The sequence below is a fragment of the Dasypus novemcinctus genome, chromosome 9, assembly GCF_030445035.2.
Source record: "Dasypus novemcinctus isolate mDasNov1 chromosome 9, mDasNov1.1.hap2, whole genome shotgun sequence".
Taxonomy (NCBI): Eukaryota; Metazoa; Chordata; class Mammalia; order Cingulata; family Dasypodidae; genus Dasypus; species Dasypus novemcinctus.
Window position 1 is genome coordinate 131,213,007 of NC_080681.1, and position 23,904 is coordinate 131,236,910.

General features: G+C 50.1%; 1 protein-coding gene across 11 annotated transcripts in view; it reads left to right on the top strand.

The window, feature by feature from the left end:
• The window catches only part of GNB1 (G protein subunit beta 1), an 87,168-nt gene extending 65,696 nt beyond the window's left edge, over window positions 1–21,472 (top strand). For all 11 annotated transcript variants that reach the window (XM_058304618.2, XM_058304622.2, XM_058304619.1 and 8 more), the window contains 7 exons: window positions 4,454–4,517; window positions 5,376–5,538; window positions 12,966–13,032; window positions 14,969–15,170; window positions 16,136–16,352; window positions 19,383–19,498; window positions 19,784–21,472. In XM_058304618.2, the coding sequence (XP_058160601.1) occupies window positions 4,454–4,517; window positions 5,376–5,538; window positions 12,966–13,032; window positions 14,969–15,170; window positions 16,136–16,352; window positions 19,383–19,489 (820 nt within the window). In that variant the 3' untranslated portion in view covers window positions 19,490–19,498; window positions 19,784–21,472. The remainder of the gene's footprint in view (window positions 1–4,453; window positions 4,518–5,375; window positions 5,539–12,965; window positions 13,033–14,968; window positions 15,171–16,135; window positions 16,353–19,382; window positions 19,499–19,783) is intronic.
• Window positions 21,473–23,904: the final 2,432 nt, after the last annotated feature.

The window sequence follows — 23,904 nt, forward strand, 5'->3', positions numbered from 1 at the left end:
CGCTTACGCAACCTCAGTGCAGGCACCAGGTTCAGGAAGTGTGACACTGATACAGAGCTTACAGTCTAGTCCAGTTTCTTCATGTGTCCCAATAATGTCCCTTTAAACCATTTTTTCCCCCTGCTAGATCCCATCCAGGATCGTGTAATACATTTAATTGTCACTGCCTCTTTAGTTGTTTGTTCTTATTGTTTTTTAATTGTGGGGACATATATATGCAACATAAATTTTCCTATCTCAGCCATTCCCAAGCACACCATTCAGTGGGATTCATCACATTCATAATACTGCAGGACCCTCTCACCACCTTCCCTTGCTAAAACATTCCCCTGTCCCCAGATGAAGCCCTATGCCAATTTTGCATTAGCTTCCCATTCCCCCTGACTCCACCACTAGCAACATACACTCTAATTTCTGTCTCTGTACGTTTGCGTATTCTTCAGTATTTTCTATGTAGTTACCACGGGCCTTCAATTTAACGTCCTGGTGTGTAGCCTTGATACCCACTTGACGTCTCTAGTGTACTCAAACAGTGGTCCTGTGCCCTTCGTCCTGTCCTGTGGTTCCATACCCACCTTTACATAGTTCTTGTCACAAATGACGTGTTTTACTAGGAAAAGTCCAGAACTAGAACTACTGATTTTTCATTACATTTTATGTAATTGCCTTTTAGATCGTGTAGGAAGTAAAAAGTAGAGCAACAAAATGAAAATACAGTAGTACTGGCATTTATATTTATTCATGTCATTATCCTCACCAGGGATCTTTATTTCTTCATGCAACTTCAGTCTATTCAGTTGTCTGTTGTCCTTCCTTTTCCGCTTGCAGAGCTCTCTTTAGCATCTCTTAGAGGGCCGGTCTGGTGGGGACAGACTCCCTCGGCTCTTACTCACCTGGAGATGTCTTCATCTCTCCCTCATTTTGAATGACAGTTTTGCCAGATATATAATTCTTAGTTGGCAGTTTATGCTCTAACCACTTTAAATATGTCTTCCCACTGCCTTCTTGCCTTCAAGGTTTCTGATGAGAAATCGGCACTTAATCTTACTGAGGCTCTCTTGTATGTGACACATTGCTTCTCTTTTGCAGCTTTCAGCATTCTATATTTGGCATTTGACAGTTAGATTATAGCATTCGGGTTTGTCCTATTTGGAGTTAGTTGAGCATCTTCAATGTGTATATTCATGTCTTCAATTAAATTTGGGAAGTCGTCAGCCTTCATTTCTTTGAATGTTCTCAGTGCCCCTTTCTTTCTTCTCCTTCCTGGACTCTGGCCGTGTATACATGGGTACGTCCAATGGTGTCGAACAGCTCCTCAGACTCTGTTCGCTCTTTCTGCTCCTCAGACTGAGTGGTTCCCATTGTCTTACTGTCACAGTCTCTGAGTCTTTCTTCTGCCAGCTCCGATCTGCTGTTGAATCCCGTTAGGGAATCTTAAATGTCTGTTCCTGGGGTCTTCAGTGCTGAAGGTGGTTCCTTTTCATAATTTCTACCTCTCTATTGGTTTTCTCTTCATGTCCGTGTGCTGTTTTCCTGATTTCCTTTAGCTCTTTGAGCACATTTAAGACCTTGCCCACCTGCCTTGGAATGTCCCAGGTCTGGTCTTCCTCATTGGTGGTTTCTAAAGTTTTAATCTTCTCGCGTCCCTGAACCTTCACTTCCTGTTGTTTTTTTTGCATGTTTCGTAATCTTTCAAGGAAACCTGGACCTTTTGACTTTTTTAAAAAAAAAAGCAGTTTTATTGAGATATACTCACATACAATTGATCCCAAGTGTATAATCAGTGGCTTTTATTATAATCACAATGTTGTGCATTCATCGCCACAAAAAATTTTAGAACAGTTTCATTACTTCAAAGAGAAAACTCCACATCCCATTTTGATATTTTGATGTGTTATCACTGGAATTTAGACTCTGAGGTGTTTGTTCCTTAAGCTTGTATTCAGATAGTGTTATGACAGAGCTTTTCTTGATTGCCAGGAGCTAATCAAAAGACAGAACAAGGGAAAAAAGCAAACACCTTCTCCAGCCTTTGCAGATTGACCGGTGCAGGTGCTCTCCTTAACAGCCGCATGCACACCCTTGGTTTGAGGATAGCTCCCGACCGAAACCCAGCGGCTGCCCTGTTCCTCTCTGCCACACGCCTTGTCTTGAGCATGCACACGTGGCCCTAGCAATTGCCTGTTGACACAATTCCAAATGTCACATCTTACATAGAAAACCGTCCTCCTCACGGTCCCAGGCACTGCCCTGTGTGTCCTGCAGCCAGCTGTCCCTTGCCTGCCCACAGCTTCCGTAGGGGAGTCCGGGACAGCAAGCCTGTCCCAGACAGACCAGGCACGAGGGTCCCCGCGCCGGCTAGAGCAAGGCCCAGGGATCCGCACAGGCTGCAGGCTGGCTCCACGCCAAGCCGTGAGGGGGCAGGAGGCCCTCACGAGGACCCTCGCTTCCCAGTGGCCTTTCTCTTGATTCAGCACCTGCCTATTGCTGCAAGCCTTGAGCTGGTTCCTGAAATTTTGAGAAAGATGTATTGTCACATTCTTACTGGATGTTCAAAGCTTTTATGGAGGGATGAGCCCCTAAAGTGTCTTGCTCCCCCATCTTGATTGGGGTGGGGCCAGGGCTGCTTTTTTTCAGAAGTATGTGTTTAGCATTATATGTCAGAACATTAAGTTTGATTAAAACATGGAAGTTTTCAAAGTGACTTGAGTGAATTTTTATCTCTAGCTTGATCAGCTACAAGAACCTAAGTATATTTATAGCTGAACTGATTAAAACCTGTGTTTTTAACAATCTTTGGAGAGGCTTGTGCAAAGATGGCAGAGTAGGAAGCTCCAGGAATCGGTGCTGCCACCAACAGCTGTCAACTGCAGGAACTGTCTCAATCAACTATTTTGAAACTCTGGTGTCTAGTGGAATAGTGCCTCATCCAGAGAAGAGCTGTAAAAAGAGGCTGGTAAATTGCAGTAAATATTAGTGAATTTCACCCACCATTCTGTGGCTTCCATCCCGTTTCCCACCCACATGACAAGCAGCTGTGGCAATTTTACTCATAGGTATTTGCCCAAAAGAATTGAAAGCAGGAGTTGAACAGATTCCTGCATACCAAAGTTCATCACAGCATTGTTCACGGTAGCCAAAAGGCGTCAACAGCTCATGTCTGTCACTGCATGAAGGGATGAACACAATGTGGTATGCCCATCGGTGGAATATTATTCAGCTGTAAAAAGAAGTGACGTGCCAGTACATGCCACAGCGTGGATGCTCCCTGAAGCCATTGGGTTTGGTGACATAAGCCAGACAGAAAAGGACAATGACTGTCTGATTTCTCTGATAAGAAATACTTAGAATAAGCAAATTCAGAGAGAAAGAAAGCAGAATAGTGGTTACCAGGGATGGCAGGAGTGGGAAATGGGGAGTTATTACTAAATGAGTGCAAGTTTTGGTTGATGACGAAGAAAATTATCTAAAAATAGATAATGGTGAAACTTAACACAGTATTGTCAATGTATTTAATGTCAAATTGTCAACTTAAATGGTTAAATGATTTTATGTATATTTAAGATTAATAAATTTTTAAAATTTATATATCATTGTATACAATACCAGCAACACTTTCTCACAATTCTCTGAAAACAGCACATTCTATAAAGCAGAATTCCTAAGGATATCTTAAGAGGGGCTATGATTCCCTGAATTTACTTTTACTCTGTGTACCTCCTAAATAACTTATAATTCCATTGCCTAGTAGATTCTCCTTTTCCAGTATCCTGTCTTAATTCTGCACATACAGAGACAATACCTTTTCAATGTACACATCTCAGACTTTGCACAGTTTCCCAGAAAAAAAAAGTCATGAAAAAAATTCTTGACACATTCTTGGTCTCCTCTGATGGACCAGGCACAGCTCTGCTGTAGTTTGCCATCTCCTTAAAAAGCAGGTAGAGGTGAGGCTTCTGCATGTTTCTGGGTCCCAACTTTAGCTCAGACTGGACAGTTTTGTGAGGTTCTATTTGTTTATTTTGGTGGGAAATGTCTCGTGAATTTGAAGTTTTTTTTTCGTTTTGCTTTCTCTGTTAAAAAATGGAAAACAAAAAATTATGTACTAAGTATTTTCCATCTCCCTTGGCTCTTGCAAGATTTGTGGTCTCAAACTTTATTTATAATAAGAAACCAAACAGCAGTTATGAGAAGAAGTCAGACCGCCCATCTTAGCAGACAGAGGGAGCAGCTCCGGTGTCCTCGTCTGCATTCGAAGCTGAGCGCTCTGGCGCCTGAACTCTTCATCTGTGAGCGTCTTCTCTCCTGCGCTTATGCTTAACAGAATTGGTCTAATATGTAAATTCCTCCTTCCCTCACCTCCTGTTTCAAGCAAACATAGCATTGGAACATGTTAGAAACCACCAAAGTCCAGTGTGCGCTCTTGCTGACGTGTTTGCTCCTGTCCCCCCAGGCTCCTGGTGAGCGCCTCCCAGGACGGCAAGCTGATCATCTGGGACAGCTACACCACCAACAAGGTAGGCGGCGCCGGCCCTGCCGCAGCCCCGAGCGGGCGGTGGGCGCAGAGCGCGTTCTGTTTTCAGTGATAGGTCCTGTAGGTGAGACAGAAGCGGGCCACCTGGCCAGCCCACTTTTCTCCTGAGGCCCAGGCATGACTCTGTTGTAGTTTGTTGTCCCTTTACAGAGCAGGTGGAGGTGAGTTACCTCCACATGTTTCCAGAAGCCTAGAAAAGTTCATGTTTTATTTGTAGAATGCAGAAACGTAGCTTTTTAGTTATTAAGTCTTACAAAGGATTCACTGAGAGGCATTGTATTTATTCTTTTTAAAAATTTAATCCTAGGTTGTATCATATTAAGTGAAAAAATTGCTATCCTTAGTTCAGACATGTATGTTAAAAGTCTTAATTCATTTCTATTTTACTAGAGAACACGAAGTGTTTATAAAAGATTGCAGTACTTAAAAGAAATCTATATAAAGCAGAAGGCAGGATTAATTGTAATAATATCCAATTCGATTGCTTGAGTAAAAATATTCCCTTTTTAAATGACTTTTAGCCATTCTTAACAGGCTAGCACAATGGTCTCATAGTAATACACAGTTTTGATTGGGAGGCTGTGCTACTATTAACTTAAGTATCTACCTGGCATTAAGATGAGAATTGAATGAAACTACAGATTAAATTGGTGCTTGGTTATACAGCACTGGATATTACTTTTTCATCTGCCTAGCCACATAAATTTATCATGAAGTAATTTGGGCCCTTACTTTTCTCTCTTCCACCTCCCATGAAATAAAGTTAGACTGGCAGTTAAGGCGTAACGTCACCCATTAGAGTCTCTGAACTTTGTGCCGTCATCCGTGTCCTGTCGTTCAGGTCCACGCCATCCCACTGCGCTCCTCCTGGGTCATGACCTGTGCGTATGCGCCTTCTGGGAACTACGTGGCCTGCGGGGGCCTGGACAACATCTGCTCCATTTACAATCTGAAAACACGCGAGGGGAACGTGCGTGTGAGTCGCGAGTTGGCTGGACACACAGGTACACGTTCTTGTTAGCAACTCTGGCTTAACATAAGCTGCTGCCCGTGGTGCGTGTTATGCTTGGGATGGTCACCATTTCTCAGAAATTATGTGATGAGATTGGTTCACATACAAAAAAAGGCTGGCAATAATAGCCAGTAATATTTTGAAAACTAAACCAAGGAGAGTCCAGGTAGGCCTCTGGATTTAAGTTGAGTAACTTCCCATTGTCGTGGATCCCAGGCCCTTTGGAGCTCCCTTGACAGCTAGCGGCCATCCTTCTTTGGTACCTTAACATAATACAGTCCAGTCCCTCGCCTCCTCCTCCTAAACCGTCTTCTGTCTCGAGCGCCTCTCCACACGGCCTTCCTAATGAGAAAATGGGCTTGTGCGATGACCTTGCGTCTTAGCGGCCACCACACCACCACTGCCCTCAAGGCGGAGGCGGCCGGAAAGAGCGCTGTTGGCTCTTTAAGTTATTTCCAACATGGCCAGCTATAAACGTTGGGTAGTGTATCATTTTGCCAAGGTTTAGTTTACCTACGACTCTTTTAAGAAAAGATAAAACTTTTCTGAAAGAAGATTCCACCCTAGTTTAATTTTATCACTGTGTTCCCAGTGCTCAAAAATTCTGTCCCTCATTATTTTTTCAGCAACTCCCCACTAGGCTTACCTACTTCACATATAACCAAGAAATGATCATAATTGATGGAGTAAATAGCATTGTTTTGACACCATTGAAATAGTCTGTTAAATTTTGGCCAGACAAGAGTATATCCTTTGCCCTTTTAAAGAGAGGAACCACATGCCTCCTGTATTTCATTATTTCTGCTCTTCTCGTCATTATCTCCTCCCTTCTACTGTAGGCTTGCTTTCCTCTTATTTTCCATCTTCATTAAGGCAGAGCCTTAGGCCACTGGTATTAGACTTTTCTTCTTTTGAAACATAAGCCCTTAAAGCCCATAAATTTCCTTTTAAGTGCTACTTCCCACACATTTTAATATGTTGTATTTTAATTATCATTCAATATAAAATATTTTTAATTTCTCTTGTGATTTTTTGCTTGATTCATGGATTATCTAAAAGAATATAGTTCAATTTCCAAATATTGAAAGTTTTCTTAGATAAGAATTTAATTGCTTTTGTGTTCAGAGTACATATTTCATTTCAGGTTTTTAAAATTAATGGAGGCTTGTTTTTGTGGTACAAGTATTCTATCATAGCAAACATGCCATGTGCACTTCCAAAATAATATGTATACTACCATTGTTGGATAAAGTATCTTGTGTGTATGTGTTAATTCAGTCAGGATTTTTGATGTTGGTAAAATCTTATGTCTTCGTTTTATTTTATTTCTATAAATTGGTGAGAGAGGGATGTTAAAAATAGCTGATTGTTGATTTGTCTTCTTCTCCATCTTTGTTGCTGCCTGTGATCTTGGAGCTCTGCTGACAGGCACACACACCTGTATGCTGGTTGTCTCTTCCTGCTGCATCATTTTGCAGTGTTCTTTCTTTCTCATAATACCCTTTATCTGATGTTCACACGGCACTCCAGCCTTCTTGTGCTCAGTGTTCGCATGCTGTAATTTACTTTCAACCTAACTCTGTTGTTACCCTAAAAATGAATCTCTTACAGATTCAGCATATAGGTAGTTGGATCTTGTTTTATATCCGTTCTAAAAGTTTCTATCTTTTCAATAGTGTTTAGTTCATTATATTTGATATAATTTTGATATATTGCATTTACGTCCTCCACTTTACCATTTGCTTCCATTTTTTTCTTTTTTTGTTCTTCTGTTCTTCCTTTCCTTTTTGGGTCACTTGTATTCCATTATAGTTTAGTTTATCTGTTTTTTTAGGTGAACCACTGGATCATTTGTTAGTGATTGATGTAGAGGTTGCGAGGGTGTACTCCACTCACAGGGTTAATTATACTGTTCATGGAGAAAACGTTGCAGCCACAAAGGCCCATTTTCTGCTCCACCTCATTTTTTTGTTTTGTTTTTGTAGTTTTCATAGGTATTACATCTACATGTGTTATAAACTCCTACAACACATTTTTTTCCCCTGCTTTAAACATTCTTAGCCATTTGAAGAAATGTTAAAGACACTCTGGTTCTGTTACATCTGTTTGGATATTTGCCGTTTCTGACGCCCCAGTCCCCCTTGACGAGCTGGTCTCCTCCTGGTGTCCCTGTGGTGTGAAGAGCGCCCTCAGCACTTCCTGTTGTTAGTGCACACATGTTGGCAGGGAATTCACATTCCACTCTTTTATCTAAAAGGGTCTAATTTACCTTCCTTTCTGCAGGATATTTTTGATAGATTTCAAATTCTAGGTTTCCCCCCCCCATAGCATTTTAAAGATTTTTCTTTGGTTTTCCAGCAGTTTGACTGTGGTTTCCCTAGTGTGCTTTCCTTTGTATTTCTTCTGCTTGGGCTTCTTATATCTACCAATTTGTCTTTTATCAAACTTGGGGAAATTTTAGGCCGTTTCTTCAAATATAATTTCTGATCTATAGTCTCCTCTCTTGTGTCTTACGCCAGTTAGACTTTCAATACGTGGCTCTGTTCCTTTTTCTCAAGCTCCAGCTTGTACAGATTTGATCATTTCTGTTTATCTATCTTCAAGTTCATTTGACTTCTGTCATCCTGGATACACTGTTGCCCATCCAGTTAATTTTTTATGTCAGAGAACCTATGTTTTAGTTCTAGGATTTCCTATTTGGTGTGTAGATAGCTAGCTTTTATTCTTCTGGTGAGGTTGCTGCTCTTTATTTTCTGCATGCGTATTTCTTTTATGTCCATGAGCGCACCTGTAACACTCTTATCCTCTTGGGGTTCGTCTTTGCTCTCGCGTCTAGTAACTTTCAGTGGTGTCCTGGGCGTTGTGGCTGTGGTCGGGTGCTGGGCTCTGTTGTGTGCTCTTCTGGGTAATCAGGCAGGAAGATCAGCGGGCCCTACGGTTCACAGGCGCTCACTCGCTGAGCTGTGGTGTAGCTCAGCGCTCCCCTTCTGGGGCTTCCTCCTTCCCAGACTCTCGCTCTCCCTTCCCAACTACTTGGCTGCCTGGACTCCGCCCCCTGGTTCTTGAAGGCAGGCGGGCTGCAGGTCTTTGGGTGCAGGGGTCATGCCCCTAAGGTGAGATGCTGTAGGGAAAGAAACCCAGGGCCTCTTCTCCCGGCATAGACTCCCCGCTGGTTTCTGTCTGCTTTTGACAGTTTCCAGTGTCTTTGGGTTTTTGTTGTTTATATTTTATCCAGAAGTTATGGCTGTTTTCTGTGGGAAAGTTGCTGCTGTCAACAGGAGCTGCTGCTCCGTTATGGAAGCCAGGCCGGGCCAGCCACCTGAACCACGGGGACTGTGGCTGTGCAGTACCTCCCACTTGATCAGCCCTCCACTAGGCACGCTGGTAAACTGCAGCAGGTTGTAAAAAGGCATTCTTTTTTCTTTTTACATATTCATACTATATTTATGGAAACTGATGTACAGATATTGAGACAATAGCTTTCAAACAAGGTAACATTTGTGTTTACATTGTGGTTTATATTTAGACTATACAATTTTCTAAATTTTTAGTTATCTTCTGTTTTACATTATGATTTACATTTCAGCCTATCAGCCCCTATATATTTTTGGTGTAATTTTACATGTCTTATATCCATCCTTGCATACGCTTGTGAAACACTTCTATTGCCCACACAGTTACATTGGTTCCATCTATTCAATACATCTTTCCCCCTCCCCATAGGGCCCACAGTGATGGTCAGTCTTCATTGCTTGAAGGGCCATGTTCAGAGATACTTGCAACAGTGTTGAGGGCTTGACATGCTCAACTGCCCTAATGCACTGGCCACCATTTCTCTTGAGAGATACAGTTTCCTCTATTTGATGGCATCAGTCCTCCCCAGGATGTGGTAAAAAAAGGCATTCTTAATGTTTGGCTCTCCTTTCTATGGATAATCAGAATCTCATATCTGCTTCCAATTTTAATTAAAGGCTATTTGATTTGTTAACATGTCAGACTATATTAGTATGTTGAAACAAAAAACTGGTATCAGAGGGAACATTTCAGGAATATTGCTTCATATTTCATGAAATTTTATTTTTTGAGTTGTCTTTGTTTGTTTTCTTAAGCACATGACCTTGTAAGAGTGTTTATGGCCTTCTTCAGACCTTGTGCATATTTTTCAGCTTAAGGTGTGATCAGCTTAGATTCATGTCTAAGTTTAGTCCGGGGCGGCAAAGGTGAAAGGCTAAGGGCTAAACAGATGGGAGGCTTCTTTGCCTCTGTCTTGTTTCAGACGGTTTAAGGATCAGCTGAGGTCAGTGTTGTTCGCCATCGGGGAAGTCTCCTGATCCATTTCAAACTGGTATTTTGGAAGGAGATGGTCACTGACTACAGAAGCTTTGAGGTGGGGACACTTGAATGTGTGCTAGGAGGGTGTTGTCATTTTCAGTTGTTGCAGAAGTAAATACTAGATGAGTGAATGTTGGACCTCTTAAGTTTAAACTCTGTTAAACCATGGCTGAGAAATTTTCTTGTAGAATCTTAGAAACTCAGTTGCACAGAAAACTGTTCCAGGTGAAACCAAGTCTTTAATCTTATCTAACAGTAGGAGGGGAGAATCATTAGCACTTTCAGCTTCAGGGATGAGCAGACTTGAGAGCAGCGATTCTTAACCTTTTTTGTTTCCCGGACCCCTTGGCCAGTCAGGTGAAAACCGTAGACCCCTTTTCAAAATGCAGCAGCAGATAGTTTTTATGACCATCAGCTAGCATCGGGCCTCACAACTCCCATAATTTCAAACTTTGGATGAGTGTGAGTTATTTTTGGAGATAGGCAACAACTGTAATAATGTGTTATGAAATAAGTACACTGTAATGTATTGCGTACATTCATAAGTGATGGAAATGCCAGATTTCAGTTAGAGTTTAAAGAAAATAAAGACAATAAGTTGATTTTTTTCAATTCACGCTCACAGAGCCTCTGAAATCTTGGGTCTGTGAACCCCCGGTTAAGAGCCCCTGCTTTAGAGTCTGCTACCCAGGCTTTTAGCTAGACTTCAGAGAGAAAACAGATGAACATCCTGTCTTGTTTTGACTTTTTAAGATTATGATGTGTCTTACAAAATAAATGATGCCCTCTGAAAATGGTCGAGTGAATTGACAGCAATCAGAATGAAACACTTATTTTATATATATTATATATATGATAAAAACCTTCCAAGCTCTATTTTGGTGAAAATAAGGATTACAAAGACATTAAATGCTATTTGCGAAATTTCTTCTTCCCTAGTAGCTCTGTGTCTGGTGAGCGGCCCTGCTGTAACCCCAGGTCACTCTCACCGCAGGCACTGTCCCAAGGCACTTGTGCACCAGGTGTCCTTGCCCCTACCCTCACGGCGCCTTTTCTGAGAACCTTTTGGTCTCAGTGACCACAGCTGCGTGGACATTCTAACCTGCGTCTGGCTGGCTTTCTGAGCACGGCACTCTCGCCAGTCCGTGCCGTGACGGCTTCTGCGTCACGTTCTAGGGTGGTTTGTGCAGCCAGAGCTCACGTCTTACCCAGCTGAGAATGCACCGTGGGTCTGTCTCGTCCCTTGGTTCCTGTTTTTCCTGGCAGGTGCCAGTGCACTGGGTACAGAAGGAAAGATGTCCCTGTGGGGGCAGGTCCAGGACGCCCAGTGGTGCCGTTGCCCTCACGGCTTTGGCCGTGGACGAGCGAAGCCCAGTCCTGGAGCGGCTGCACGCTGCTCTGCCTGCAGGTGGAGCCCCCCGCGTGGGGCTCAGGGTGCTCGGCACAGGCTGCCCCAGGGAGGGGGACACCTGTGTGTGTGTTCACCCCACGTCCCCCTGCAAGCACACACCCTGGACATTTATTCCTCAGTGATGACGAGCACGTGATTGCCACTCTCTGTTGAGAATTTCTTACAGGCAAGGACAGCTCTGATCCCCAGGAGCATCTGGGGAGTCAGGAGCTCACACTTGGGAGCCCCCAGGCAGAGCCCCAAGCCCAGCTGCCATTGCAGCCTGGTGCCCGGACCCCCGCCTCGCCACCGGCCCCCCGTCCAGGACGGCCCGTCCTTACTGCGCAGATGCTCAGTCGTGCTTGTTGACTAAATTAAGAAGTTTATCTCCACCATTTTCATTTCTGAGAGAAAAAAAATTTTTTTGTAAAAACCTGTTAGCTCAGTGGTTTTTTTCCCCCTTCAATATGTTAAAGTACACAAAAGGACAAAAAAGAGGTTACGTCTCCCTATCTAGCCAGCAACCCTGACTTTGTTTAAAAGTAATATTTGTATATTTAGAAAGCTCAGACTACAGAAAGTCACAGAGGGAACACTGAGGGCCCCGTTTTCTTTCCTGAAGGGTTTCCTTCCAGACTCCGAGGGGGGCGGGTGCTGCCAGCTGCCCCCCTGTGCAGGGAGTGCCAGGCTCTTCCCAGTTAGTGACGTGTCTTGGTGACCCCGCCATGCTCGCGATTTGCACTTAGTATTTATGACGCCTCCACCGTCACAGTTGTAATCGCCAGCTGACACTTAGGGGTCACCTGAAGGCTCTGAGAGTCGGGACCATTTGGTCTTGGTGTTGGACCCTGGACTCTGGAGGTGTGAGAAGCTTGTGGGCGCCTCGTGGCCGTTCAGAGCCTGTCCAGGGAGAGCAGAGCTGCCTTTGCGGCGCGTCTCTTCCCTGTGCCTGGCACTGCAGTGGTGCTGGCGCTGCTGTGACAACCTCCCTCCACCCTCCCTGCCCACGGGCACACGGGGAGGCACCCCCAGGGCCACTGGTGGGTGGTCTTGGTGCTCAGGGATGGCTTCTGGGCGGAAGGAGCCGTTCAGCTGACTTGAAGCAGACTTGCGGTCAGCCAGGAAGTAAAGTGCTGCTTCCCTGGGAGGAGAACTTGGGTTGACGCTCAGAAGTGAGAGGACAGGACCCCTCGGAGGGGCTTGGAGCTCCGCCCAGGTGTGCAGGCGGGGCGGCGGGCCGGGAGCTTTGCAGACAGTGGAGGGTCTCCATGGCTGGCAGAGCGCACCTCTCGACCTCCCCCAGGGGCCGCCCTGGGTTTGCAGGCATGCCTGCGGGGCGGCCACTGCCCCCTTTCAGAATTGCTGCTGCTGCAGTTCCTCCAATTTCCTGGCGTGGCCACCTCAGGCCCAGGCGCCTTCAGAGACTGGCGTGCTCACTGCACTGGGTTTCATCCTCAGTGGAGGTCATGGCTGACCCTCACTCCCAGGCTTCGCGGCCACTACTTGCCATGCCCCACAACACACATGGCCTCGGCTTGTTTATTCTTTACTGCCCACAAAAGCAGGGAGTGGAGGACCGGCGAGATGTTTCACTGGCTAGCCTAAGCGTAGCACTTGGGGAATGGTCACTTTGTCAACATTTTCTTTTGTTTCCAAATGACTGGGCGTGGCTCATGATCTGGGTCTGCTCTTCACAGGTTACTTGTCCTGCTGCCGCTTCCTGGATGACAATCAGATCGTCACCAGCTCCGGGGACACCACCTGGTAAGTGGCTGAGCTGGGGCCAGCTGTGTGCACTGGCAGCTCTTGAGGAAATGTGAGGAGGGAGACCCTGGACAGTCAGGAGGACGGTCTGTGGCTGGAAAGGGCCGTGCCACGTTGACATTTGGGAGCTCAGCGTTGAGTTCTGAACAGAGCTGGAAGAGAGGTCCTGGGACCACGTGGGTGGCCAAGTGCCGCAACTGTTTCCACTTCCTGTCCAGTGCCGGTCAGTAGTGGGGCAGGGGCGGGGTCAGCGTCACTTCTGAGAACACCGTCTTCTAGTGAATGCTAAGGAAAGCTTAAAAGTAAAGTAGTAGGTGTCACGATATCAGGTGAATTATATCATACTTGTTACTTTTTTAGAGTTTTCTCTTTACTGATAGATGGAAGCATACTTCAGCCTAGCTAAAGTATGCACCAAAGCATATCCTTTAAAGGCCCAGAATTAAATTTCTGAAAATACTTTAGATTGAAACCGTCGCTGTGGGTTCTTTCTGTTTTTTGGGGGTCACCGTGAGGGGCTTGCTGCTGGCCCAGATTCCCAGTCTTGGGGTTGGGGTAAGGGCTCAGAGGTGTTGCTTGCCATGCCCAGGGCCAGTTCTGTCCCCTCCAGCTCATCGGCAAGGGCTCCGTGTATAAATCTCCTCGATTTACAGAGGCTTTATCACAGAGACTGACCCCTTGGGAGGACGTCTTTGTCAGCAGGTATTTTCACAGCTCTCCATTTGTGAGCCATTTCTTCCAGACGTCTGGCAGTGTCTTGCTCCTTTCTGTAGTCTCCCGACCTAGGAAGGACCCCGAGGAGGAAGTCTCCTAGGCAGTTCACGCCGAGGCAGGCTGGGGCCAAGCCTCTGTCCCCTGCAGCTGAGATGGGGCAGACTTGACCTGCAGTTGAGGCATAAGAGCTGCACACGTACTTGTGCCTTTGCGGTCAGCTTCCTGCCCGACTCTCACCTTTTCACCCTGTGCAGCAGCACAGGGTGGCCCTGCCGGGGGCCTGCTGGGACCCCCACCACCTGTTTGTGACTTGGAGGAAGTAGAGCAGGACCTCAGAATACCTGAGCCACCTGTTTACCTGGGATGGTCTCCACACGGGAGGTGGAGCGGGAGGGCTGCCAGCGTGGAGACCCCCAGGCTGTGGAGAAGGAAACTTCCTTGTGCCCAGGAGCTAGAGCACCTCTCCACCTCAGTGCTCAGCCCTCCAGGCCCGCGCGCAGGGCAGTGGGTGGCATGCATGCTGAGCGTCCATGTGTTCCAGCCACGCTCCAGCTCCGTTTAGCGGGGTCTCAGCTGACAAGAGCTCATAGTCCACACAGATGGCTCTTTGCTCATCTGCAGGCTTTGATTATTGGCTTGCTTTTGTTTCCCTTCCAAGCAAAGTCGTGGTACAGAATTTAAATGTTTTTTGTTTTTTAAAGATTTATTTTTTATTTACCCCCCCCCCCCAGTTGTGTGCGCTCTGTGTCCATTCGCTGTGTGTTCTTCTGCGTCTGCTTGCATTATCTGGCAGCTCTGGGAAACCGTGTCTCTTTTTTGTTGCATCATCTTGCTGTGTCAGCTCTATGTGTGTGCAGCACCATTCCTGGGCAGACTGTGCTTTTTTCTCGCGGGATGGCTCTCCTTGCAGGGCACACTCCTTGCACGTGTGGCACTCCTATGCAGGGGTGCCCCTCCATGACATGGAGCTCCTTGCATGCGGCAGCACTGCGCGTGAGCCAGCTCATCACATGTGTCAGGAGGCCCTGGGGATTGAACCCTGGACCCTCCATATGGTAGATGGACGCTCTATCATTTGAGTCATGTCCACTTCCTAGAATTTAAATTTGTTTTAAGTGAATGCCCAGAATTTCACCTTTGGTCTTAGCTGTTTTTGAAGACCCAGCAGTTTTCACGTAGTTAGGTGAGTCTGATGTTTGCCTGTCGTCTGCTCTTACCTCAGTGCTCTGTGGGACATAGAAACTGGCCAGCAGACCACCACCTTTACTGGACACACTGGGGATGTCATGAGCCTCTCTCTCGCTCCTGACACCAGATTATTTGTCTCTGGTGCTTGTGATGCTTCGGCCAAACTCTGGGATGTGCGAGAAGGCATGTGCCGGCAGACGTTCACTGGCCACGAGTCTGACATCAACGCCATCTGCGTGAGTAGCAGCCCCGGGGCAGGGCCTCCCACTCAGCCAGCAGAGCCCAGCGTTCTGTCCCAAGATGTTCTCTGGAGCCGACACTCTCTCTTCTAGGCAAATACAACCTAACTTAACAGACGGATATGGAATAAACTTCCCACAGAAAATTAAAAGTGATTTGATCTGCCTCTGCAAGGCACTCTAACCCTGTATTGACCACCGATCTCGCAGAAGTATCTGCAAAGGGCTCTTGTGTTCACGCCCAACCCAGGGCCTCGGGGTGAACCCACAGTTGACATTATGGAGCTCACCTCTAGCCGGGGCCTGGATGGGAAGGGGCTTCATTAGTTTATGTTGTGGGGACGCTCCTGGACGTTGGACACGAGGGCTGGGGAGACAAGTTCGCGGGCACCCGGCCGCCTACAGGCTGGGGCCTGGGGCAGGCGCAGAGCCCAGCTGTCTGACGAGCCGTCCCTTTTTTGTTCTGCTCTGTCAGCAGATTTCTTGGCACTCAGACTCCAGGGGCCTGGCCTTGGGAGGATACTGGGAGGGAAGCGTTCTATTTGGGCGGTGCTGACCGTTCCCCTTTTAGACCCTTTCCCTTCCTTCACAGCTGCTCTCTGCCCCTGGCTGCTGGCAGGTTACAGAGAGGGGTCTGCTGCCCAGCACAGGCCATGTTCAGAACATTCTGTGGCAAAAATATTCATAAGAGTAAATAAAATTGACTCTTTGGGGAAGAAAATCACAGTGTCCAAGGCCCACCAGCCTACGGGAACTTATCTTCTTGCTGACCCCTGTGCAAATCTGCCCTTACATCCTGGTCCCCACATGGTGGGCTCCCCCAGGGTCTCCAGTCAGGTAGCCTGGCTCCTGGTCATATCTTCTCCTGTCGTGCCAGCAGCAGCTCTTGCCATTGAGCCCTATTTCCAGCATTTCTCTGTGATCAGTGATGTGCTGTCTTGATTTGCTTTCTCTTTCCAAAGTTCTTTCCAAATGGCAATGCCTTTGCCACCGGCTCAGACGACGCTACCTGTAGGCTGTTCGACCTTCGTGCAGATCAGGAGCTCATGACGTACTCCCACGATAACATCATCTGCGGGATCACCTCTGTGTCCTTCTCCAAGAGCGGGCGCCTCCTACTCGCTGGCTACGATGACTTCAACTGCAACGTCTGGGACGCACTCAAAGCAGACCGGGCAGGTGGGTGACCGTGGGGCCCCTCTGTGTCCCCGGACACTTCAGGACAGACACAGTGTGCTGAATTCGAGGTTTGTGTTGTGCAGGCTGGCGGGACGCGGGGCCAGGCTTGGTGCTGAGCGCAGCTTCCAGCAGCTCTTGCACACGCTAACCTGGAGACCTGGGGGGGCAGGGAGGAGCCGAGTGCTCACTGCTGTTCTGGCGGTGGGGAGGCTCTCGGCAGCTCACAGTCCCGGGCCCGGGCTGCCTGCCCCCGTGTGCGCTCTGTCTGGCCACACACCACGGCTCTGCTTTCACAGGCTGACTGTGGAGCCCGTGGAGGCAGCACTTTTTAGCATCACTGCACGGGAATCCTGCTTGCATCAGAGGGGCCTCTGGCCTAGTGACTCCTTTCTGACTCCAGTGCGAGTGACAGCAGCCTTCTGCGTTCCTCCCGTGACGCAGACCAGGCGGGGAACGTAGCCCCAGTCAGGGTGCACGCAGCGAAAGCTGTGGAACTTGGTTTTTGTTTGATTACATTGTTGCCTTCTTTTCGCCTAAACTCTGTCTACCAGTTTTGGTCTGTTTCCTGATAATTAGTAAGTGGCAAATGCATCAGACAGGCAAGGAGACGACGGGCACACGCAGATCCCCAACATCCCTCCCAGCCTGTTCCCAGAAGCGCACCCCGAGGCCGTGTTCACAGAAGTCTCCCCCAACAGTCAGGTCGCACGCGCGGCGGCCTTGACTCTCACGGGCGCACGTGTTTTTAGTGACAAGCTCGTGTTTTGTAACTTTCATTGTGGTAACATGTGAGCAGCACATCGTTTCCATTTTACCCGCTCATGTGCAATTCAGCGATACCAGGTACATACCCAGTGTTGTGCCGCGGTCACCACCACCCATCACCAAACTTTTTCCACACCCCAGATGGAAACTCTGTGCCCATTAAGTCATAACTCCCCATTCCCTACCCCCAGGCCGCTGGGAACCCGTAATCTGCTTTTCGTCTCTTTGAAGTTCCATATTATATATATTTCATCTAAGTGAGAGCACGTAACATCTGTCCTTTTGTGTCTAACCTAATGACATGTTCAGAGTTCATCCAAGTGGTAGCATGTATCAGAGCGCCATTCTTTTTTAGGGCTAAATACTACCCGGTTGCGGGGATGGGCCACATTTTGTTTGTCCACTGCAGGGCGCTGGCTCCCTCCACCCTCGGCTGTTGTGCACAATGGTACCGCAGAGGCAAGCCGTGTCGTTCCACCTCTGACCGCACACCCTGTCCTCGTTTTCATTCCCGTTGCTGTTTACTTTTTATACGATAATAGGGCTGCCTGCTCTGAGATCTTCACGTTTAATTCACGTGGTCCTCAGAAAACCCCTAGGAAGGCTTTCCCACTGCGTGGTTGGAGAAGCTGAGGTGGAAGTTGCGGGGGGGTGAGAAGCTGGGCCGCCTCGAGCCCGCAGGCCTGGCGGCAGAGGCGACTGTTCTCTGCTCCCTCTGGTCACAGGGTCACCACATCTGGGGGGGGGCAGGTGCAGGGGGCAGCCCAGCGGCAGAGGTGGGCAAGTCTGAATTGTGCACATCAGGTCAGTTTAGGTGAGTTACTGTCAAGTGTATCAAAACAAAGCTTGCACAGAAAAGAGCTTCCTGTATCAGAAATGGACGTTGGGCATTTGAATTTGAGTAATATTGGCACTTGAGAATCCTCAGCGCTTAGGATAGAAGAAGTGCCGGCTTCCTGGGCTTCCCCATCCTCTGGGGAGAGCACCCCCGTTTCTCCTCTACTCCCTCTCCTGGCCCAGGAGCCTCGGCCTTAGCAGAGAGTTTCGCATCCCAGTGTGAATCGCCCTTCACTCAGCCGACACCAGTGTGTAGGAGCCGAGGGAAGGGCTCTATGAGAACCCTTGGGTCCTTCTGGAAGGAAGTTGAAAACAGTGGCTGAAGCTTATCCAGGAGGACGCGGGTGTTGAGGCAGTGGCGCTGTCGCACCCTCACCCGTAGGGCAGTCTGCCACCCTGCGTCCCTCATCTCTGTCGCGCGCGCTGGGCTCCAGGGGCAGGAGTGGGTCACATGCGGCCCAGAGCCTTGTGCTCTTGTTGTAAACTCTTTTGAGACTGGGGTCGTTTTTATTTTTTTTATTGTGTGGTTTTGCTCCATTTTTTATTAAGCTTCTTACCACCTGAGTGCACAGAAGTCAGCATGAGATGCTCCGGGTTAAAATGCTGCGTGCGCACATGGCGCCTCTGGGCGATAGATTTCCCTTATCGCCATGCTGTCTTCGTGACACATTTATTGCTGGGTTCCTGTGTGGTACTTGCAGCATCTCCCGCCTGGTCTCAGCTTGACCTCACCCCTGCCCCCCACCGTTAGCTCCCTGGAAGCACACCCAGCTTTGGCCGCTAAATCCTCAAACACTGCCCACGCCGAGTGCCTCTTGTTTAGACCAGGATGTTGTCCCACTACTCGCACACGAGCCACTGGCGCTCAGGCAGCCGTGCCCATCAGCATACTCAGCCTGAAGGGCGGTGGCCCTGGGCACCCTTACCCAGTGGCCTCCTGCTGTCCTGCTGTCCGTTGCGCAATAGCTGCAGCCCTCAGATCCTAAGGCCCCCCTTGTCATTTCTTAGGGTGCTGGTCACCCTGGAGTTCACCTCTTTCTTCTTCAGAATCTTAGCTGACCCCATTGTGGAGCAGTTTGGGGCAGTCCCAGCTGTGTTTCCCCCATTTTCCTTTCGGGGTCAGTCCTGCTGCTGGTTCAGCAGGATGCAGCAGTTTTTGGAGTATTTTTGTTTTACTTGAAAACTAAAGGCACATCCAGGTTATTGTAAGAGAAGGCGTCTGTTAGCCCTTATTCCCCTTGGACCAGACTGGTGATGTGCTTCACTTTCATTTCCACGTGGGGAAACTCCCCCCTCTGCTGGCCTTCTGTCGCTGAGGACTCGGGGCCCTGGCCACCGGGGACTCAGGGTCTTCACCCTCCAGGGCCGAGCTGCTCCCCTCGGTGGGGCGCGGCAGGCCCTCAGGTGACTGTGCCTGCTCTGCCCCAGGTGTCCTGGCCGGGCACGACAACCGCGTGAGCTGCCTGGGCGTGACTGACGATGGCATGGCCGTGGCCACAGGGTCCTGGGACAGCTTCCTCAAGATCTGGAACTGAGGCCGACAGGTAAGCGGTGCCCCAGCCCTCCAGGTACGGCTCTGTGGACTGTCTCACATGAGGTTGGGATTCGGGGTTTCCAGGTAAATTTGATAGAGTTGATTTAGAATTGCAATAAGGTTGTTTATGTCAAACTGGACATGGAGCCCCGTGGCTGCAGGCACAAGAGAGCTGGCTGTGGAAGCGCTCCCGTGCCCGGAGCGAGCCTGTTCCCGGGATAGCGGTGACCCTCCCGGCAGTCTTGTTGTGGTTTCCACTTTGTAACATCAGTGTGAATTCTGTTTAAAATGGCAGACGGACTCCGCAGCGACTGGAAGAGCCTTCCAGCCCTGGGAGAGTCGGCGGCGACAGCGTATCTAGTCCGGCCACGCTGACGTGGACACCCCGCACCCCTCAACTTCAAAAGGGCAGGATCTTCTTTTCCTTCACTTACTGCTGAACAAGAGCACAATTCCCATTACGAGAAGGGTCTCTATGGCTGTAAACGAAAATTGTGCATTCCTTTTGGGACCATTGTCTTCGTTTTCTTTTTTGTCTTGAATGAATTTTAAAAGGAAATACTATAATAAAAATGTTAATCAGAAGGTAAACTTGAGTGTAATTGTGAAACAGACACAACTTTTCACTAGTTTATTTGCATTTTAGACCAGTGATCCTGTTTTGTGATTTTCATGCAAAACAAGTTGAGGACTTTATCTTGTAATAGTTTCTGAATTTCCAGTCGTGTTTGTAGCAGGATTTTGAAAACATTCATATTTCCTTTTTAAAATACTTCTTTATGTTAAGCAGAGAGGCCAGCCGTCTCTCTGGGCTGTAGATGATGTAAATCAAGTTCCTGGTGTTCCTACTTTTTGTCAAGTGTCACAGATAGTCGTTGCGTACAAACGCGGCGTAGAGCAGAAAATGCTAAACAGACGTCAGGCAGCTGAGCAATGCTGTGGACGGTACCGGATCAAGAAAGAGCCTTTCTCGCCTCTGAATAGCTCCCTCCCATCAGGCACCCTCTCATCCCGACCCCTCTCCACCTTCCACGCTAGGGTTTTAATCTCCCCTCGGGTTTCCTTGGGAAGTGGGAGGGAAGCTTAGACAGCCCAACACTACCGCCCTGCCGCAGGAGCCCCCGTTCAGGAGAGATGCCTGTCTCGTGCTTGGATTGTCAGTTATTTGTGTGTGAAACCCTGTACAAATCAATGTTTTGAAAATAATGATCTGAACTTTCTAAGTTAAATTTTAAAACATTTGATGGTTTGCCATCCTGGGTGGGTTTGCTCTTAGAATCGCATGCTGTAGAAACGCTCCAGGTGCACAGAGGACTTAGTCCTTCGTGTCTTTTTCTTTAAGAAATAACCTTTAAGGCTGTCGCCTTTGCAGCTCTGACGCCTTGCTGCTGCTGCGGGGCGCAATGGCGCAGCCCTGCCGGCAGCTCCGCGCACTCGGGTCACCCGATGACTCACTTTTTTTCTTGGGCAAATAAGTCCTGTTCCAGATGGTTGCTGTTGGAGTCTGAAGGTGGGGAGGGACAGGGATAGAGACTGTGACCCTCCTCTTCTCAAGTCGACCCCAGGGCCTGTGTCGTCCCCGTCCGTCTGTCGTCCCCCCTGCAGCAAAGCTTTCTGCACCCGAGGCAGGCCACTGCACGGTTTTCTTTCCCAGCCCGATGTTCAGCAGCACGTGGGCAGCAGGTTCTGTCACCTCTGCCTCCGCCGGCTCCCAGGTGCTGGTCCGTGGCGGCAGGCGAGGCTTGTCTCCGCTCCCCTCTGCAGCGTCCTGTACAAAACCGCTGTGACGTGGGCCTGGTGGGACGAGGACACAGGAGACCCCCTTTCTCTGCATAAAACCACCCTGTAGCGGCTCTGCACCTGTATCCTCTTCACCTTTTGTATTTAATTTTAAAGTCAGTGTACTGCAAGGAAGCTGGATGCAAGATAGATGCTATATTAAGCTGTACTGTTATTTAAGATGTAATAAAGCAGTTTGACATGAGGGACCTGGCGTGGCTGCTTATTTGAGGATCCCCTTTGGATTCTGGCCGCCCTCTGCAGCGGCTGGGAGCGCGACACAGAAGCACTGCCTCGGCCGCCCGGCTCTTTGCACCCCGCGTCTCCTGTCATACCACAGACTTCAGGAGTGGGGTGCGGGGCTCCTCAGCGCCCTGCGAAGGCCAGCCAGGGGTCCCCGCTTTCCAGCGGCCCCGCCCCAGCCCTGCCCACTGGCTCCTCCCTGCTCACCTGGGCCCTCCGCTCTGGCCTCTGGCCGGCACCCACTTCCTGTCTGGGTTCCCCCCCCAGAGGCCTGAGTACTTTGGAGAGCTGCCCTCTGGACTGCGCAGAGCCCGAGGAGGGAGCGTCTGCCCCGACAAGGGCGAAGACCAACGCCAGCACCCCTCACCGCTTTCTGGGCCAAATGCCACATTTTTAAAAATCTTGCCTCTTCTGTCAAGTTTTAGGAGGTAACTTTGTGATCCTGCTAATTCAGGTGCTGAGTTTTCCATAGATAACTGCAAAATGCCCCCGGCAGGAAGCATTGCTGCGCAGCAGGGGCTCCCCCGGGTTGGCAGGTCCCGTGGGGGTGGGCTGGTGGGCGCCGGGGCCCCCTGGAGCCTTCCCTCTGCCCACGCAGCTCTCTGACAGCTGAGTGCAGCGCCAAGTTGGGCGTGGGGTGACCCCAAGCTGTTCTGGGCTGCTGGGGTGGGCGTGATTGGCAGGCTGAGCTGGATCTGCCCATCTCCCTTCTCTCCCACTTCTCCCCGAAATAAACCTGCTCTTGAGACACGTGAGTTCTTTGCACGTTCTAACGCTGCCAGCAGCTGCCTTTAGACTGCAGAGGGCATCTGAGGTCTCTGCTGGGCGGTGCCCAGCAAGGGGGTCACAGCCGGAGCCAAGCCCTCGCCACGGCCTGCCAGGCGCTGGTGCTGGGAGCGAAGGGGTCAGCCGAGTGCTTGCCGGGTGTGGAAGTCCATGCCAGGCCGTCCTCCGCCTCCCCAGTGCCAGCCCTTCTGCCTGCCTTTCCCTCCAGCCTGGCACACCTGGCACAGGTGGGCCATGCGGTCCATGGGAGTGGAAGGGGCACATGCCCGCCGGCAGTCCCCAGCCTGCCCGGAAGGAGAGTGGAGAGCCGGAGGGGCTGGGAGCCCGCCGCGGGGGAGCCGGGCCCCTCACCCTGCTTCTACCAAAAAGCGGGTGCTGGGGGCCCCTCCCCACTGTGCCCAAATGTCCAGGGGGTGGGGGCTGGAGCTCAGGCTCTTTTTGAGGCATCTTTGGGGACTGTGCAAGAAGATTGGCTTTGGGGTCGGACGTGCGGGCAGCGCGGGCGGCCGCGGGAGAGGGAGGGTTGCAGAGAGGGCACCCTGGCCAGGCCGGCGCTGCCTTGGCTCTGCCCCACGCGGAGCAGAGCAGCCCGGGTGCTCCCTGGGGATTCCAGGAGCCCACGCCCAGGACACGGGGAGGGCGGGCGGGAGGCAGCGCCCTCTGGTGGCCCGGCTGAGGAGCCCCCCGCCGAGGACCGTGGGGACGCATCCAGCCCCCAGCGCTCCGAGGGCAGCCGCGGGGCCCGCCAGCCATCCTGGGAGCCGTGGCAGTGGGGGAGGACGGGGTCCTGGGGGTGGGCGGTTTGAGGGGTGTGCTCTCCCGGGCACCGGCAAAGAAGGGCGGCCCCCTCAGCTGCCTGAGCCCTGTGAGGTCCACACCAGGCCCCGGGCCGCCTCCCCCCTCTGCCCTTGGCGCCCTGGTCGCTGCCCCCAGCCACCGACTGAGCCTCTCTCTACCTCAAATTCCTTAGAAGAAAAAAGGGTAACAAAGGCACCTGCTTGTGAGGACTGGGTGGGTTCCAGCCCACACTGCGGGGGCCGTGGCAGTGACCGCTGCCCGCCCTGGTGAGGACGGCCACCGCCCTGGCCGGCTCCCTCCCTTCCCTCTACTGCTTGTCTCGTGCCCTCCTGAAGGTTTGTTCCCTGTGGAAACAGCAGGGAGCCTCATGTGCAGGAAGAGGCCCCCCAAAAAAGCCCAAACAAGAGTGGGTCAGAAGGCCATTCTGGACCCTGGGGAGGTCAGAGGTCGAGCTCCAGGGCCTGGAGGTAGGGCTGGCTGGGCCTGCCCTAGGCCTGCTGGTGGGAGGGGGCGGCCGGGGATGGCCGAGAGCCTGGCATCACAGGGCCCTGGGGCCCCGGGCCGCTTCCTGTCTGGGTGCCAGCAGCCTCCTCCCGCCTGCGACCCCAGCCGGGCCCAGATGAACCACGATCCCCTGAAAACGGGAGAGCCAGTGGCCCTCAGCCCTGCCGAGAACCAGGCCACCTCCCCAGCTGCACCTGGGAGCCAGGGGTGCCCTTGCCTGACCCACACCCATAAGCCGGGGGCACTCCTGGCCCTTGCCTGCAGGACAGGACCCAGCTCTGGGCAAGTAGCCTCATCCGGCCCCGC